The 18,563-nt window shown below is 44.7% G+C and overlaps 1 protein-coding gene and 1 long non-coding RNA gene across 2 annotated transcripts; both read left to right on the forward strand.

The window, feature by feature from the left end:
* Positions 1-27: 27 nt before the first annotated feature.
* On the forward strand, positions 28-2,645 carry LOC308462170. Its single transcript, XR_013979038.1, has 2 exons — positions 28-152; positions 2,482-2,645. It is a non-coding gene; the product is annotated as an uncharacterized lncRNA (long non-coding RNA).
* Positions 2,646-6,782: 4,137 nt separating this feature from the next.
* Positions 6,783-15,810, forward strand: PRR15L (proline rich 15 like). Its single transcript, XM_080979562.1, has 2 exons — positions 6,783-7,221; positions 15,218-15,810. Exon 2 carries the CDS (start codon positions 15,238-15,240, stop codon positions 15,559-15,561), a length of 324 nt encoding a protein of 107 aa, XP_080835688.1. The 5' UTR covers positions 6,783-7,221; positions 15,218-15,237; the 3' UTR covers positions 15,562-15,810.
* Positions 15,811-18,563: the final 2,753 nt, after the last annotated feature.

The following is an 18,563-nucleotide window of genomic DNA, read 5'->3' on the forward strand; positions in this document are numbered from 1 at the left end:
TAAGGAAGAAGGGGAAGTCCGGGAGGCAAAAGGGTCAGTGGCAGCTGCTTGCCAGCAGGTGGCGCCCGAATGCCGCAGGTTGAGCATCATGCGCTGGTTTCTGCATGCGTGCTAAGTTAGTACTGACGTGTTCATCCGCGTGGCATATAGAGGTGAATTAAGATCAACCAGATCCCTTCAGCGAAGAGCAAGATCAGCCTTGAAAGGGTTGGATATGGGGTGAAGATTTAAGCCAAACCACAATTAATCCAATTAATAATACTTTTATTCTAGCATCGGCCCTTGAGGCTTAGCAGGCAGAAATTCAGAAGCCAGAGCTTCTCATTCTCCCCGTCCCTTTGCATAAAAATGCAATGATAGGGAAAGATGGTTGCATTTTTGCTTTTTCTTATGCGCTAAAGCCAACCAAGGCTGCTCAGTTCCGTTGTGACATCAGACCAGGACGGGTGTCTGCTACCGATTAACACTGATAGCTGTGAACATGTTAGTACAAAGTATGGGGAAAATACTGTGTTCTGCGCACGTGAGCCTCACTCTTGAATACAGTGGTACCTCAGGTTAAGTACTTAATTTGTTCCGGAGGTCCGTTTTTAACCTGAAACTGTTCTTAACCTGAAGCACCACTTTAGCTAATGGGGCCTCCTGCTGCTGCTGCGCCGCCGGAGCCCGATTTCTGTTCTCATCCTGAAGCAAAGTTCTTATCCTGAAGCACTATTTCTGGGTTAGCAGGGTCTTTAACCTGAAGCGTATGTAACCTGAAGCGTATGTAACCTGAAGTACCACTGTACCTGCAGCGAACTCCCACAAACCTGGGACTAGGAAGCAGGCTTCCAGACAGATGGAGTTAGGCATAATTTCTAGACAGAGTTCACTCCCAGATCTTTCTTTTTTTTTAAATTCACTATTTACCTGTCTCTTCCATAATCCCCTTCTATACATATCAATACACTTTAAAAGACACTCAAAACACATTATTTACTTCTAATTCCTTTTGAAAGACCTTCAATGTTTTCAAATTTGACTGAGGGACGCTGTCTCTTTTTGCGGCAATATTAAAATGTACAGCTTTTGTGATGGCATTAATGTTAAACAATAACTTTCCATTTGTTTCATTTATTTGTTTAAAGTTAAACCATGTGTTTAAACTTGTGTAAAACACAAAGGGCTCCCTGGATCACATGTACTGCACGCCATATAAAAGTATTCTTTACAAACAGTAATAGCACACAGGAGAGTTAAAATAATCGAAAAGTACCAAGTACCAATCCAAATCTCACATTCTCACCATTGTTTCCAAATCAGGTGATCACCCTGGAAAAACATGGCAGTTGTCTGAATATATTTAAGCCTTAAGTTCTAAAAGGCTACTGCAAATAACACTGTCCTATGAGTCCTGCAACAAAATGTTGCAGTGTGTAGTGCACCCTATTCAAAATCCCACTCAGTCCATTCTGTCTCCGCTCCCTAGCTGTCCATTCTGTCCCCCCTCCCTGCCCTCAACAGTCAGTCAGCATTCCTTGACCAGAAGGCATATTCAGTTCTCTATGGGCCGGTTTACTCCTAGCTTCCCCCAAGCCTGCTGATATCTTTTGGAGCCATTTGACTACACCAGGCAAAGGCAAACTCGGCCCTCCAGATGTTTTGGGACTACAATTCCCATCATCCCTGACCACTAGTCCTGTTAGCTAGGGATCATGGGAGTTGTAGTCCCAAAACATCTGGAGGGCCGAGTTTGCCTATGCCTGGACTAGACACACAGCATCACTCACAACCTGATCAGAATCGGAAGGAATCTGTAGTCTAAAAAGAAGGTAGCAGACTTTTTCAAAACAGGGCATTACAGTATGCCTATTAGAACTTGCCAAATCCATTACATATGCTTATTGGCTTAAACCCAGAGAACATTAGTCATGCTTTTGATTAAGCCCCACATATCAATGGCGCTTAATTGCGACTACATTTCTTTGGAATAAAGGAGGCTTTGTAAGATTCAGGCTGCATCGCTAGTTAGGAATCCTGACCTATTCCTAACCTTAGGGCACCTTACCGGTTTTGACAGCCCTCTTAGATACTATTTTTGAAGGCTACGGGGGGGGGGGGCATGATTTCGATAAAATTGGGAAGGAGATCAAGGGAACTTGTAGATTTCATTAGGCACCCCACATTTCCTCCCGCCACATAATTTGAGCATTGATATAAATTTGATTATTTGCAAGCAGAGTAAATTTGGAAGAATTTGCATGAGCATCTACCATTGCTAGCACGCACGCACACGCACGCGCACACACACACACACACATCCCAGTTTCTTTCTGCTCTACACAGGGTGTCTTCCATTTGTTGGAAAGACCTGCTAGCACAATTCATTGAGGGTGTTTCCAGATGACCTGTTTATTGGAATTCACCTTGATTTGTTTGCAGGAAGATTTGACTACACTGGCTTTTTAATGAGCATTTATTCTGATTGTTTGCACTTTGCAGGGAAGTCAAGAGGTCAAAGCAAGTGTTGTCTCGCATCTTCTAGTGCATCTTCCAGTCACTTTCCTTGTTGCAAAAAGCCCAATCCTTTGGGGGAAGCATGACCTCCCAATCAACTGTGAAATTTGAATTTGCCCATCTTGTCACTAAATCCCACCCTGAAAATAGTGACAGTCTTGGAGAGAGCATAATTATTTATTCCAATATTGAAATGAAGATTCGTGCTAAGCTGGAGAGGAAATTAGTACCCTCAAAACAAAGACTAGGTCACAGAAAGAAAGAAAGAAAGAAAGAAAGAAAGAAAGGTGAGGAACCGGTCTGGCAAGTGGCTGAGCCAAAGCCTAGTTTCACTAATCCTTCAGAAGGAAATAATAGATTCAAAAGGACAATAGTCCAAGCAGGCAAGCAAGAGCTGGAAGCCTTAACTCTTTACTGGCAAAGAGGAGCAGAAAAATGGATGTAAAGAGAAATGTCCACTCCACTAGCAGCAACTTAGACCAAGAATATCTACCAGTCAGGAGGACCAAACCCATGAAAAGAGAGTTTTTAAAGAGCTATTTTATTTATCTATTGCATTTATAGCCTGCATTTCCTTCAAGGGGCCCAAGGTGGTATACATGCATCACTCCCCATCCCTATTTTACATCTACAGCAACCCTGTAAGTTATAGTAGATCAGGCTAAGAAGAGATCCTGACTAGCCCAAAGTCACCTAGTGAGCTTTATGGCCAATTTGAACCCTGCTCTGCTTGTCCTAGTCTGACACTCCTAACCACTACACTTCCATGGCTCTTTCTACTCTCCACTAAGGTAAAGGTAAGGGGACCCCTGACCATTAGGTCCAGTCGTTACCGACCCTGGGGTTGCGGCACTCATCTTGCTTTATTGGCCGAGGGAGCCAGTATACAGCTTCCGGGTCATGTGGCCAGCATGACTAAGCCACTTCTGGCGAACCAGAGCAGCACATGGAAACGCCATTTACCTTCCCCCCCCCCCCCCGAGCGGTACCTCTTTATCTACTTGCACTTTGACGTGCTTTCGAACTGCTAGGTTGGCAGGAGCAGGGACCGAGGAATGGGAGCTCACCCCGTCGCGGGGATTCGAACCGCCGACCTTCTGATCGGCAAGTCCTAGGCTCTGTGGTTTAACCCACAGTGCCACCCGCGTCACCCTCCACTACCTTTGTTTTATTTCTAACTGGTGCTAGGAAAGGACTCAAACCTGTTTGGAAGTAATACCCTCCAGTCTGCATCTGATCTCTCTCCCATCTGGGCTGGCTGGTGGGTCTTCCATGGTACACCATAAAGTCACAGAGTCTCAGGTTTACAGGATGGAGACAAAATAATATAAATAGACCACAAATGTCCCAAACACAATCTGATTGCCAAAATCAGTCCTTGGCATTCTTGGCCCTGGTTCAAATTCTTCCAAGGCCACGTGCAGGGCTTTTTCTGGGGGGACGGGACACAGGGGTACGCATACCCCTAAACATTTTGTGAATCTTAGGTTTGGCCTCAGTGAGGGGCAGCATATCAATATGAGTCAGAAAATGAGAGTAAACAATTATTTAAGGGGAAAAAGCACTGGCCATGTGTGTCTGTGTGATGGTGGAAAGAACATTAACTTTGCCTGATGCCCTTGTGACCCTAAGGAACGTATTTGCCATGAGAAATGAATGAGGTGAGAGTTATCAACAGCTGTCAGTTTTCTGTGTTGTCAAGAAGATGCTGGAATTCTATGCCAATTTGCAACCAGAAATGCTGAATTAGACAGGGTGTATTGTGTGAGTGTGCATGAGCGTGCACATGATTTATTCTGGTGCTGGAAGTCATGGGGAGAGGTTGCTGAGAGCATGGGGGGGGGATTGCACCCACCCATCCACTAGCAATCCCATGAATATTTTTTGAAATGCACATCAAGATGAGCCCTGGGCCAGGCAGATGTTCTCTCTGTGTTGGGGAGACCACTGGGGAGGGCCGTTGTCTTCCCTACAATCAAAAGTTGATGGTACGGTTTTTAGAGGCTTAGTGGATCTGATTTTATTTGTGGGTCCTCCTTATCATCATCATCAGGAGTGGGGCCCTGGAAGATACGTTTTGTTTGGGCAAGGCTACACAGATCTGTAATTTTCTGACACATATTTGCGTTTAAATTCTGTTGATTTTTTATCTTATATTTTTGATCATCTTCCAGATGACTTGTTTTATTGAGCATTCATCCCGATCTGTTTGCCAGGGAGATTACACGATGCCGGCTGTTTAATGAGCATTCGCTCTGATTTAATTGCAGGGAGGTTAGATGACATTGTGTCAAATGAAGTGTTAATCTCACACTTTCCAGTGCATTTTCTAGTCACTTTCCTTATCGCAAAAAAGCCTTATCTTTTGGGGTTGGGGAGCAGGGAGGGGAATGGATTTGTTGTGCAGGAGCTCCCAATCATTTCCAACTGCACAACCTGAATTTCCTAGTGTGCTCTTGAATTGCAGCTGAAAACAGTGAGTCTGGAAGTGCCTTCCTTATGCCTACTTGTTTTTGAACTTTGTTGATTTTTTTATTATTATAAAAATTACCGGTATATTGTGCTATTTTATGTAAACTGATAAAAGAGATTATTATTATGATTACATGGTCTTTACATTTTGTTAGATACATATAATAAATTGAAAAATAATGAAGTCCTGCCCTAACAGTACAACTGATATCTATATTTATCTAATATAAATATATATTATATACATTGAGGACATTACATAAATAATAGTTAAGGAGGATTCAAGTTTTGGAAACATGTCATCATTGCTGGTATGGGTAAGCAGGTTTGTTGTCCTAAAAACAAAACAAAAAAACCCCTTCAGCTTGCATTGTTTTATCTCACAGAGGCAAAATTGGGGATGTAGTTCTTTGCCATTCCGGGGTGCCTCTGGTTGGGGACGTCATCTGGAGGCCAAGAGATGTGGTGTTGAAAGCAATGTAGTAACATGGTGATATTATCCCTCCAGTCTTATAAATGCTGTCGCCTGCTGCAATGCCCTGCAGCCTTTTACATAGGCAAATCAGGTTGGTTTCTATTGAAGAAAAGGGATAGACACAAACAAACCTGACACTGAAAATGGAAAGGGCAGAAATACCTGTGGCAGAGGATTCCAATCTTCCTAGACATTCTACATTTACTCTGGCCAAATTCCACACAAATAGGTTCACAAATAGACTCCCACGTTCATGATGTTCACACACCCCCTTCCATCAGCCTGGACACTGAGGTCTAGCGCCGAGGGCCTTCTGGCGGTTCTCTCACTGCGAGAGGTGAGGTTACAGGGAACCAGGCAGAGGGCTTTCTCGCTAGTGGCGCCTGCCCTGTGGAACACCCTCCAAGCAGATGTCAAGGCAATAAGCAACCATCTTACTTTTAAAAGACATCTGAAGGTGGCCCTGTTTAGGGAAGGTTTTAATGTTTGATGCTGTACTGTGTTTTTAATATTCAGTTGGAAGCCACCCAGATGGGCGGGGTATAATAAACAAACAAACAAACAAACAAACAAAACAAATGTTATCAGTATCTCTTGGGTACAGTTTTTTTCAGTGATGTTGGTTCACACATTTGGCTGCCAGCAATCAAGTGTCAATATATGAAATTCACAGAATCACAGATTTGTAGAGTTGGAAGAGACCACAGGGGGGGGGATCTATTTCAACCCCCTACAATGCAGGAATCTTTGCACCCAACGTGATACTCGAATCCATGACCCTGAAATTAAGAGTCTCATGCTCTACCGACTGAACTATCCCTCAGATGTACTGGTATATGCACAGGTGAAACAATCCTAATAATTTGGGCACCGTGTCATGAATAAGTAGGGATGGAGAACCTGTAACTCTCAAGATGTTGCTGAACTCCAGCTAGTATGGCCAAAGTCAGGGATAATGGGAGCTATACGTCTGACAACACTTGGAAGAACATTGGTTCCTCATCCCTGTGAATGAAGATACTCACAGGTGGTTCCCTTGCTGCAAAATATAATTGTTAGGCACACCTTGATGTTCCAGCCCACAATGTCTCCATTTTACACCCCAGTTATCAGGGTGTGATCTTAGCAAACCCAGTGCCTTACATTCCACTGCATCTCAGCCCCTGTATGTGTATGTATATTATCTATATTGCCTCTGGCCTTTTCAGTCAACAGCATACACCTGAGGAAGTAAGGTGTTTACCTATGAAAGTCTTGCCCCAATAAACTAATCTCTAAAGTGCCACAGGCCTCGTCCTTCTCTCTCTCTCTCCTTCTTCTTTTCTGCAACAGGCTATCATAATTGCTATTCTGGAATCGAAAGGCCTTGGTGCTCCCCTGGTCTCCTCAGGTGACATCAACAAAGCGGCAGCAAAATGTCTTAGCTTAGATTTCTCTCGTCATGAATATTCAGAACTCTCTCAGCTCGGCCTCTCTGTTAGTTCCTGTTTACTTTAGACAGGAGTGGCTGAGTCTCCGGTTAACCTTGACATAGAGAGAGAGGGAGAGAGAGAGGGAGAGAAAGGGGCGCAGCACGAACAGGTATGTTGCACCTCAGCACACCTGAGATGTGAGAGCCACTTTGCTACTGGCTGCCGGACCCAAGGCTGCTTGTTTTGCCACGGAGACCTGCCTCACTGTCAGGACCTCGTCTCATCCCTTCTTCATGTTGGTCTTTTCCCATAACGGCTGAACTTGCTACTTGCTGAGAGACGAAGTTCAGGAGTCCAAGAGAGCAGGTATGTTTGTAATGGCACTGGGTGGGGGTGGGGGGTGAAGGCAGAGGGAAACTTGAACGGCTCGCTGGGACATTGCGCCTCCACAAATGTTTAATTGATTGCCGCAACAGATGGAAAACCAGTGTATTGCAGTGGACGGGGTGCCGAGTCTTGATCTGGGAGGCACAGGTTTCTCATCATTGCTAGCTCCTCAACTTCACTGGGTGGTATTGGACGATACAGTTTTTTCCAGCCTAATCTACTATGCAGGGTTGTTGTAAAGAAAACCTGAGATAAGGACAACATAACACCTCTATCTTGCCTTTGAGATAAGATGAGGAAACAAAATATATGACAAAAATGTACACACACAAACATGCAACATTAAACACTACTCATCACCGTGTACATAATTTAAACATAAAAGCGAATCGCCTATGATTTAATTAATTTCACATCTAGAAACACCTCTTACCATTTCCATCTTTCTAAAAGTTCATCTGCACACTGGCCATTGACTCCTTTCCCCATGCTGCTTTTATATACTAATTTCACAATAACACGGTGTTTATCCCTGTTCCTTTAAACTCTTTAAAAAAAATTAAAAATCACTCACAATAGCTTTCAGAAGAGAAACTGACAATTTAATAATCTACCATGCAAGGTTGTTGTGAGGGTGGGACCTTTAAGGTGCGTTTGAGATAAAATGGGAAAACAAAAATCAACTACGTAATGGCCTTTTGAATATATTCCACATCAGCAAACCCAGATTAACCCCTGAAGGTATACTTGATAGGAAGTACTGTACAGCCAATCCTGACTCCTTATTATATATATCAGATGTGCTGGCATACACAATTCCCCTCCCCACTTGTACTTACTCTATGCTTTGCAGTATATTTATATTAGGTATACACCTTTAAAATGTGAAGAGGTAAATGGCCCCAAGATCCTTCCCATGCAGTGGTTTTTTTTGGGGGGGGGGGGGTTGCACATTAAAAGCACAGTTGCTGCCCATATGATTTGTGATAGAAATAGCACATTTCTTCACCATTCAAAGTGCACTCTTTACTGGGGGAAATGCAATTTCCCCTACAGCTCATGCATCCCTTGGTTCTACAACAATTGTGTGAGTCCTGCAGGGTCCAATAGGACGTTGTTACCTGTGACACGAATGGCAATGAGCACTTCAGCTGCTTCTCCCCTGTCCCAAATGCCTGTACTAATTTGTGAATGTTTTTAGAAAAACACTGGCTGGATCTAGACACATGAAAGTAGCATTGCAGTTAAATGTGTTGCAAACTTTGTATGAGAAATCGGGTTAGCAAAAACGGGACTCCACAGCGCAATCAGGTGTCACAGTGTTAGAATGCCTAACAACACGTATAAAGCACTTTTTCTTTGCCAATGTAGCTGAGTCTACTGTTTCATGGGGGGGGGGGTTTAATGTATGCAATGCTTTTAAAGTTGAATACTCTCATCTCTTATAAGCCCTTGGCACAGTAGTATACAAGCAAAAGGAAAGCTGGCGTTTCTTATGCCTGCAGGTTTTTAGTTTATTTTATAACAATATTGTCCACATCAAAACACCCCTCCCTCGTTTTAATCCAGAGTTACTGTTTCAATGAGATTTTTTAATGTACTGGGTTTTCCACAGAAATCATAAGGTTTTCTCTCCCCTCCTGTCATTATATCTTCACAACAACCCTGCAAAGTAGCTTAGGCAGAGATATTGTGACAGGCCTAAGATCATCCAGTGAGCTTCACGGCTGAATGAGAATTTGAAGCCTGGTCTCTCCAGGCCCTAGTCCAAGCACTCTAACCACTGCACCATGTTGGCTCTCATTGATGAGGTCGGCATTTTGATGCAGGTGACACAGTGAAAGACGTAGGTGCCTGTGCTGGACCAAGCCCACAATAAACCAACACGTGGAAATACCCAAAGGGCAGTTCCAAGGCTGTCTAACTGTCAAACCTCTCCTTACCAAAGAATCGTAGGAACTGTATTTTTGCAAGAAATACTAGGGCTTATAAACAGCAAATTCATGCCATATGGCATGCATAAAACTACAATTTGCATACTTCAGGGAAGGCGAAGGCAGCTATGCTGCTAAACCCATTTCAAACAAGTTTTGAGCCACTTTGAAATTTGTAATGTAAATCTGCCCAAAGGCAGGTGGTGTGTGCAAAAGAAGGACCCCTCCCACCCACTCCTACTCAGCAAGCCATTTCTGGGAGAACTGGGAGGGTGGTGGAGGGGGTGCTTGACTCTCCAGCCCAGCCTTTTCCAGCCTGATGGCTTCTATATGTTGTTTGACTCCAAATCCCAGAAGCCCCATTCAGCATGGCCAAGGATGATGGGAGCTTTAGTCCAGCAACTTCTGGAGGGTATCTGGTTGAAAAAAACTGTGCTAGCCCCTTTCTCCTCTTCAGAGGGACCTGCCAGTAAACAGAGTTGCTCACCAGAGATTGTCCGCATCAGAGCAAAATGTGGATTTGCACCCCATTAATTTAGAGGTATCCACATTATGTCCTCCCCATTCCTGCATTGCCCTGCGCCTCGCTCCCTTTAAATGTGGGGTTTTTCAATCCTTGGAAAGTCCAAAAAGGCCAGGATCGAAAAACCCCACATTTACAGGCGGAAAGGTTAGGGACAGCTCTTTGATGGGGAGGAAGCCATTTTCCAATGTGGACAAGCCATAAGCTCTTCAGGCACACCTGCATGGGAAAGTCTATGGTTGGTGCTTCAACAGGGAAGCATTTCCCAGATTACCTCAGATATAGCTGCAGAAGACCTTATGCCAACGTGACTTAGTGGAACGTGTGGACATTGTTGGGACTTACTTTGAGAAGGTAGGAAGAGCATAACTTTTCCAGCATAGCGGATCAGTGTGCGTTTACATGTGTGAAGAGCATCATGGGCTGACGAGAGTGCCTGCGGTGGTAACAGAGGTCAGAGATGCCACAAAAATGGCACACCCATTAGAACTGTCTCCCTTCAAGAGCTCTGTCTGCTTTCAAGGTAGAGTGAGGTAGTAGCAGCCATATTAGAAAGCATTGGGTACTTCTAGAGGGATTGTTCAGGAGCACTGGCGGAGGAAGAGGAATGTGGGGGGAGTGCACCAACCCTGGCAGTGCAATTCCGGTGGGGTGCCATCGTGGCTGCCCCCCTGGCCTGCCCTAGTACCTCCTTGGGTACGAATAAATAATAACATTAATAATTTCAAGCAAACAATGGTCGGTCACTCACTCCTGCAGATGCTTTAAATACTGGGTGTTTGGACTCACACCCTCTGACATGCCTGGGGGAAAACTGGGGTGCAAGTCTTTTGGGGCTGTGCTCCCGGGCGAGTCCCGTGTCTTGCATGAGAGCATGGCATCCACATGTCTTTCATGTGGCTGTGTTCTGAAAGCACATGTCTTTCAGGGCTGTGTTCTTGCACAAGCCAAAATGGGATATCCTAGGAGCCAATTAGGAGCCAATTAGAAGCCGGGATGGCTTCTGTAATTTCCCGAGATGTCTCGGGAGAGTTGAGGAGTGTGCATCACTGTCTTTCAACTTTCTAGATTCAGAAACGTTCTAGAACCACTTCCGTATGGATATGTCTACTGAGAAAGAGCTGCATGGAAACATTATGTGCCACAGAGAATTCTGGGAGGTGTTCTATGTCTAAGGATGTTTCCAGATTGTCACTGTTTTTTGAATGGGATTCAATCACGTACTGGTAAACTCAGGTTGTGCAGTTGATTTGGAGGTTTTGCGCAACAAACCTCCTTGCGTTGGTGCAATGTCATCTAAACTTATCACAAACAAATCAGAATGAATGCTCATCAAGTAGCCACTGCTGTCAAATCTCTCTGCAAACAAATCATGATGAATGCTCAGTAAACAGATCATCTGGAAGTGCCCTCAGTTCAAGCAGAGTGCTTGTCAGGGTTACTGGGTCCCACCATTGTTTCACACAAATTGAGACTGCACCCTAGAATAGGGGGTTCCCAAAGTGTAGCTCACAGTCCACCATAATTCTACAGCATCTAGCACAGCACCTTATAATTACTAAACAGAATTACTAAACAGACAGAAAAATCATTAAATGGTTCACCAGCACCCTCAACCATTTTCTCAAGGCCCAGAGCATTGGGGAGATTGTTGAACCACTGCGTTAGAATAACTCCATACTCCCAGTTATCTATGCTTTGCTGGGGAAATGTAACAACGGAGGGAAATCTGTATTTCAGATACTGATCAGTTCAGTATTTCAATTTTCACATCAGTTTGCAAACTTAATAATAATAATTCATCAGTACTTCAATGCAAATATCTCTTAATACATTGTACACACATTTTTATTTGCATTTTTGTCTATTACAGTATACCCATTTGTGAAAAGCATTTTGTGTATTATTTTCATGAATATGTGCATTTATATGACACTTTACCCTAGTGTGTACATTTTTGTATATGAAACTTGTCTAGAGAACTGCACTGCAAAATTCTGAGAGGTACGATTTTTGAAAGATGGCTGTGTTTTGATTTATGTATTGGTTTGGAAGGTGCAAATTAGGTAAAATTGCCTTTAAATGTGAGCTAAATAGAATTTCTCCCCCGTGCCTACACACACAGACATTATATATGTGTGTGTGTGAGTGTATCTAAGCCCTCATATATTACCCAACCCTCTCTGAAGTGCTCAGAACAGGTTACATTCTACCCTTGAGCTCATTTTGTTCTCATAGCAACAAGGTTAGGTTTGGGGGCTGACTCAAGGTTGGGCCTATTATTAGGCAAAGTGAGGTGGCTACCTCAGGCAGCTGGTTTTAGATGTATTGAAAAGGCAGGAAAATGTTAGCTATTTCATTTATTATTATACTGCCAGTAAGGGGGAAAGGCATCTGTGAAATTTTCTGCCTGGTCTAGTCGCCAGCGTGGAGTACCATCACCTCTCTTTTTTTTTTGCAGCCATTTTGTGCTGGCACCCACAGCACCTTTATCAGCATATAAGAAGCAGCAGCTCCTTTTTATTTATTTACCAAGATGTTTATGTAGATGGGGAGAGAAGCAGAGGCACCTTTTGTAACTCTGCACCAGACAACAGAGGTCACATCCACACCATATATTTAAAGCACATGGCTTCCCTGAAAGGCTCCTGGGAGCTGTAATTTGTTAAGTGTGCTAGGAGCTGCAACACTGTGAGGGGTAAATGACAGTTCCCAGGATACTTTGTAGGAAGCCATATACTTTAAATGTTTTATATATTGTGTGGATATGACCACGTACTGTGTCTTCTTGGGGCAACCCAGGCAGCTTTGTAGCATAGTGTTTGTGGTTCATAACTCACAACTAGACCATAACAGAGTCTAGAGTGGGTTAAGGTAAAGGTACAGGGACCCCTGACCATTAGGTCCAGTCATGACCGACTCTGAGGTTGCAGCGCTCATCTCGCTTTATTGGCTGAGGGAGCTGGCCAGCATGACTAAGCCGCTTCTGGCGAACCAGAGCAGCGCACGGAAACGCCGTTTACCTTCCCGCCGGAGCGGTACCTATTTATCTACTTGCACTTTGACGTGCTTTCGAACTCCTAGGTTGGTAGGAGCAGGGACCGAGCAACGGGAGCTCACCCCGTTGCGGGGATTCGAACCGCCGACCTTCTGATCAACAAGTCCTAGGCTCTGTGGTTTAGACCACAGCACCACCCGCGTCCCTTCTAGAGTTGGTTACCACTGTGTTAAACCATTTTCTCTTTCTTTCTTTCTTTCTTTCTTTCTTTCTTTTTTTTCTTTATAAGGAAATAGATGGCAAGAGAAAAACAGAGTGAGAGAAGATGGGGAAGTGGGTCACAAGGATTAAGATATTACAGTAAAGGTCAAACCTTGATTTGGACAGGCAGAAGACGAGTTAGAGCACATGCCTTGTGTCCTAGGTCCAATGCACAACATCTCTCTCTCTTTTTTTTTAAAGGAACAGGTTAACAGGTGATGAGGAAGACCTCTACCTGAGGCCCAGGCAAGCTTGTGACTGTAGCTAATATTGCGATAGATGGACAAACCTGGTAAAAGGTAGCTTCCTATCTACCTATGGCAATGAAGCTTTGTGTGGTTGTGCAGCTTAAGTCACATAGTAGTTGCAGTCCTAGCACAAGAGTGTGGGACTTGCAGTCTTCCAGATGTTGTTGAACTTCAACTCATCAGACCCGGCCAACAACATCTGGAGAGCTACATGTTCCCCACCCCTGGCACTGCTCATCCTTTGTTCCTGCCCAGGGAGGCCCTGCCCCTCAGAGCCAGTGTGTCACATGGGGCTGGGCCTCAGCGGCTGCAGCCTATCCTCCTCTTTGCCCGGTCTCCAGCAGCCGCTATGAGCTGCCCAATGGAGGAGGCTAGCTGTGGCAGCCATGGATAGGCAACTCCCCTCACAGCTGCTGAAGCCACAGCCACCATTGCTCGGGATAAGCACCAGTTCATCCCCCTCCCCTAGTTCGGCAACAGCAGAACTGGCGGAGGAAATAAGGACATTCTGGGATCAGTTCAGAAGCCAGGATGGCTTTCATTATTCTGGGACTGTCCCTGGAAAATCGGGACAATTGGAGGGTATGAGACTGAGCAGGCACACAGCTGTCCCTTAGTCTTCACCATGGCAAGATGTACAGTGGTACCTCAGGTTACATACGCTTCAGGTTACATACTCCGCTAATCCAGAAATAGTGCTTCAGGTTAAGAACTTTGCTTCAGGTTGAGAACAGAAATCGGCTCTGGCGGTGCGGCAGCAGCAGGAGGCCCCATTAGCTAAGGTGGTGCTTCAGGTTAAGAATAGTTTCAGGTTAAGTACGGACCTCCGGAACGAATTAAGTACTTAACCCGAGGTACCACTGTACTGTATTTCCAGTCAAACTACAGTTATTCTTTCTAAATTTGCACCTATGGATATAAATTAGCACAATGTAAATTGCATGCAGCTGTGTGCTTTTTTTTATTTAAGTAATGGGTTTCCTCCTTTTTAGCAATGTGTAAGTGCCCATTCTGCTGAGATGCAGGTGGCGCTGTGGTCTAAACCACTGAGCCTAGGGCTTGCCGATCAGAAGGTCGGCGGTTCGAATCCCCACGACTGGGTGAGCTCCCGTTGTTCGGTCCCTGCTCTTGCCCACCTAGCAGTTTGACAGCACATTAAAGTGCAAGTAGATAAATAGATACCACTCTGGCGGGAAGGTAAACAGTGTTTCCGTGCGCTGCTCTGGTTTGCCAGAAGCGGCTTAGTCATGCTGGCCACATGACCCGGAAGCTGTCTGTGGACAAACGCCTGCTCCTTCGGCCTATAGAGCAAGATGAGCACGCAACCCCAGTCATCCACGACTGGACCTAATGGTCAGGGGTACCTTTACCTTTAAGTGCCCATTCTCCTGAGCTCACAGGCCACGGCTCTTGCTGTAAGTGCCTAAGGCTTCGAGGCTTCAGGATAACTATTTGCCTTGTGTAATCTGTTACTAGAAATTGAGATTTTTTTCTGGGGTGGGGAAAAAAAACAAGATTTGGAATTCTAAGGAATTAATCCCTGGCCAGCCTCAGGGGAAAGAACCAGCCCAAGCCACAAAAACCTGAGGCTCCTGCAGATGACCTGTTTTTTGAACATTCATCCTGATTTCTCTGCATAAAGCTTGCCTGGAGGTTAAGCTACATCCAGCCTTTACTGAGCATTTGTTCTGATTTGTTTATGGGGTGGTTATAAAACAAAGAACAATTCACATTCATCCTATTTGCCTGCGGGGTGTTTATACATATTCCTGTCAATTGCTCATTCATTTCAAGCTTTTCCTTGCATTTCTCTGTCACTTTCCTAGAAGTGTGTTTCTTCCCCCCCCCCCCCCGTGGGTTTGTTGCACTAGTGCAACAGAGTATTTTAATCCACTTCAGTTGTGCAAACTTACATTTTTTTCAGCACACGCTTGAATCTTGCAGGCAAAATGGCTGGCAGTCTGGAGGCACCTCCTGGTAATAATAGATCTGCTTTCCCCCCACATTCAAGGGTGTCGATTCCTGGCCACCATGGCGGAAAACAATTATAGCTGGTGGAAGCTGACTTTTCTCCGGAAAAAAAAATCCACCCCCAAAGTATTGTATGAAAGCCCAGATATCTACGATGTCACCAACAATGAGAACCAACAGGAGGGTATGCTTGCCGACGGGGGAAACAGCGGGAGCAGCGAGCACGAGTTCAACGCCCGGCTAGAGAAGATTGTGGACAAGAGCACCAAAGGGAAACACGTCAAAGTCTCTCATTCAGGGCGCTTCAAGGAAAAGAAGAAAGTAAGGGCCACGTTGTCAGAAAACCCCAATTTTTTTGCTGACAGCGAACGGGACGAGAAATAAGGAGGTGGATGAAGGAGAGATGCTCTCTTCACACGCCCTCATTTGAGGGTGTTTCTCTGGTCTGAGAGAAGCGTACGACACCTGCATTTCAACCCATTTGCAAATGAAGTTTAACGAGGGACCAGCTGGGCTTTCGAGATTGGGTCCTGATTTTCACTTGAAAAGTTTCAGAAGAAGATGAACTTTATTAATGTTACTAGTCTTTTTTTTTTAATTTAAGGAATAAAGCTAATAGTATTTAAAATGCAAGACAGGAGAAGCCAGAGGCACAGCAGAGAATGTGTGGTGCAAGGAACATATTCAGAATTGCTTAAACCAGTTACCCCTGGATACCATTAGGAACCCTATCATCCCAGTGGTGCTATCAGGGCAGGACTAGGGCTAAGGTTCAGGGCTCCAGTCGGCAGAATTACACACACACACACACACTCAGTAGGGCTAGCTTACCATATTTTGAAGTTAAGAGAATACATATTTACTACCTATGGAGGAGAAGTACCATTAAACCATAGAGTCTAGTTTCAAAAATTACCATAGTGTACCACCATGTGACCCTCATAATTGGGGTGCAAGTCAAGCCAACATGTTTGCCACCCAAGATTAGCATCAGCACATGGCATCCTCAAGCAACAGCTGGGACTTCAGCACTCCAGCTGTGCCAACCAGCACTGATGGCCACCTCAGCCACTGTTTCCTTGGAGGTAGGTTTATCTGGTTGCAGTGGCTCAGTCTGAGAAGCTGCCCACCACTGAAAATCTCCCACAATGCCCCAGAACACTCAGTGTAGCAGAACTTGGGGGGGGGGGATCACCAATTTTCTTGGCCAGTAGACACATTTGGAATTTTGAGGAAGTGTCATGGACACTTGGTGGGGAGGTACCTTGCTCAGGGGCTGCTCAGCAATGAAACCAGCCTTGTTGTCATCTCTTGAGTGCGGTGTGCCCTGCTAAAGCTGGATATTCTAATCTGTCCTTGTATGGTGCCAGCCTCCACAATTGTGACCCACCAAGCTCAACAGACCCACAGGCATGCATTCTGGCGTGTCGGGCATGTGATTAACATCCCACTATGCCTATTTTGCAGCCAGGGGAATGCTGCAAAAACAGGTTTATCGAGGACCACCAGATAAGGCTGGAGGGCTGTGTATTCAGTGATGGGCCACAATTTGTGCAGGTTTGATCCAATGGATATTCTGGAGTCAGCAATCAATGATGATGATAATAATAATAATAATAATAATAATAATAATAATAGAAACTGTGGACATGCCCTTGCTCAGAAGCCTTAACATTCCTCCAAGGGATGAAATATCCAGCTACAATGCGTCACATAAGCCCTACATGAAACCTTTCCCTTTTCCATCTCCTCGGACTGCAAAATGGGCATTTCTCTCACCATCATCTGTGACTTTATGTTTTTCCTCCCTCCACTGTGCAGCATTAGGGATGTTTATAAAGAAAAGCGTGCTTTAGCATGGAGTTGCAACCCTAGTAACATGCATTTTGTTTTATAACTGATCTATGCGGGAATCAAAAGGTCATTTCTCTCCAGCTCAAACTGAACAGTAAACCTCATGGCAGGGGTGGGGATCCCTCAGGCTTGGGTGCAAAATGTCGCCCTCCGGGCCTCTTTATCTCACATTTTGAACTCTCCCCAAGTCACACCCCTCTCTGCCCTGGTGACACCCAGCACACCAGCCCTGCTCCACACCCTCTCTGAGTGCCTTTGCCTGACTGGAACGTATCTCCGAACTCTAATAACACCTCTTGCTTGTCTTGATGAAGGAAGAGGAAATGTTTGTGTACATGTGAGTGGAAACCTCTGATCTTTGTGTTGCTGGAATGTAACCACCCACTTTTGCCTATGGCCCCACCCATCACTGATGTGTGGCCACCCACAAGGTTCTCCTAGCAGCGGTTCTCAACCTGTGGGTCCCCAGATGTTGTTGGACTACAACTCCCCTCATCCCTGAGCTCTGGCCTTGCTAGCTAGGGGTGATGGGAGTTGTAGTTCAACAACATCTGGGGACCCACAGGTTGAGAAAGGCTGTAAGAGGGAATGTGTCCCTCAGGGTGAAGTAAGTTCCTTATCCCTGCCCTAGAGACCTTCCTTCTAACAGTGTGGAATGTCTCACTAGCTTGAGTCGTCAGAAGCCGTTTTTCTTATTTTCTTATTTGTCCACCTGCTTTATATACCATATTTTGGGGCACAACTGCTTCTTCAAGGCAGGGTACAAAATTTCAAAAAGTGCATTAATGATAAAAAAAATATATTAATGTCCAATTAAAATGACACACTCCTTAAAATTGAATAGGAGGTGAAAACGTCAACGGCGATCAATAAAAAAATGAAGTGATTAATAAAAAGTAGATTGGAATAAAAATGGGTTTGTTTCTTAAAAGTTTCCAAAGATGGGGTCCTAAGGGAGAGCGTTCTAGACGAGCAAAGCCTATGACAAAAAGATCCTGCCTCTGGTACCAGCCACTTCTCTGTGCATGTATGTGCAGGACTTGTTTGGGGGATACACAGGGAGAGACTGTTTGGTTCATATTTACTTCATAGCCTGATATCCAAGTTCAAGGGTCCTTGCTCAAAGTGTCACCTAAATGCCAGCAAACATCCAATTCAATCCAAACCATATTAACTCAGGTCCATTACAGTGGAGGAAAGGACTTCTGAAAATGATGGCAACGCACATTGAATTCAAGGTTGTCCTTTTCCCACATTCAGTTCAGTTGCCTCCAGTCAGTCCCTGCCAAGGCTGTCTGGTAAGTCAGGTGAACATTTGCTGTGAAGAACTGTATTAATAACTCACCTATCAACCTCAGTTTATACTCATAAAAACCTACTGTTCTGCTGAACTTTGCACACCAGTTTCATTGAACTTCATCACAGTTTGTCTTCCTAACCGGCAAGAATTGCTTGCTGCAAAAAACTTGTCCCCACCATTGCCCCATATATATTGGGATCCAAAAGGACAAACTTCCCTCACCCTCACCCAT

This window comes from Podarcis pityusensis, assembly GCF_964106645.2.
Source record: "Podarcis pityusensis genome assembly, chromosome: 13".
Taxonomy (NCBI): Eukaryota; Metazoa; Chordata; class Lepidosauria; order Squamata; family Lacertidae; genus Podarcis; species Podarcis pityusensis.

What these genes read in the sequence shown, in the direction of transcription:
- PRR15L (XM_080979562.1), top strand. Translation starts at nt 15,238, where the DNA reads ATGGCGGAAAACAATTATAGCTGGTGGAAGCTGACTTTTCTCCGGAAA.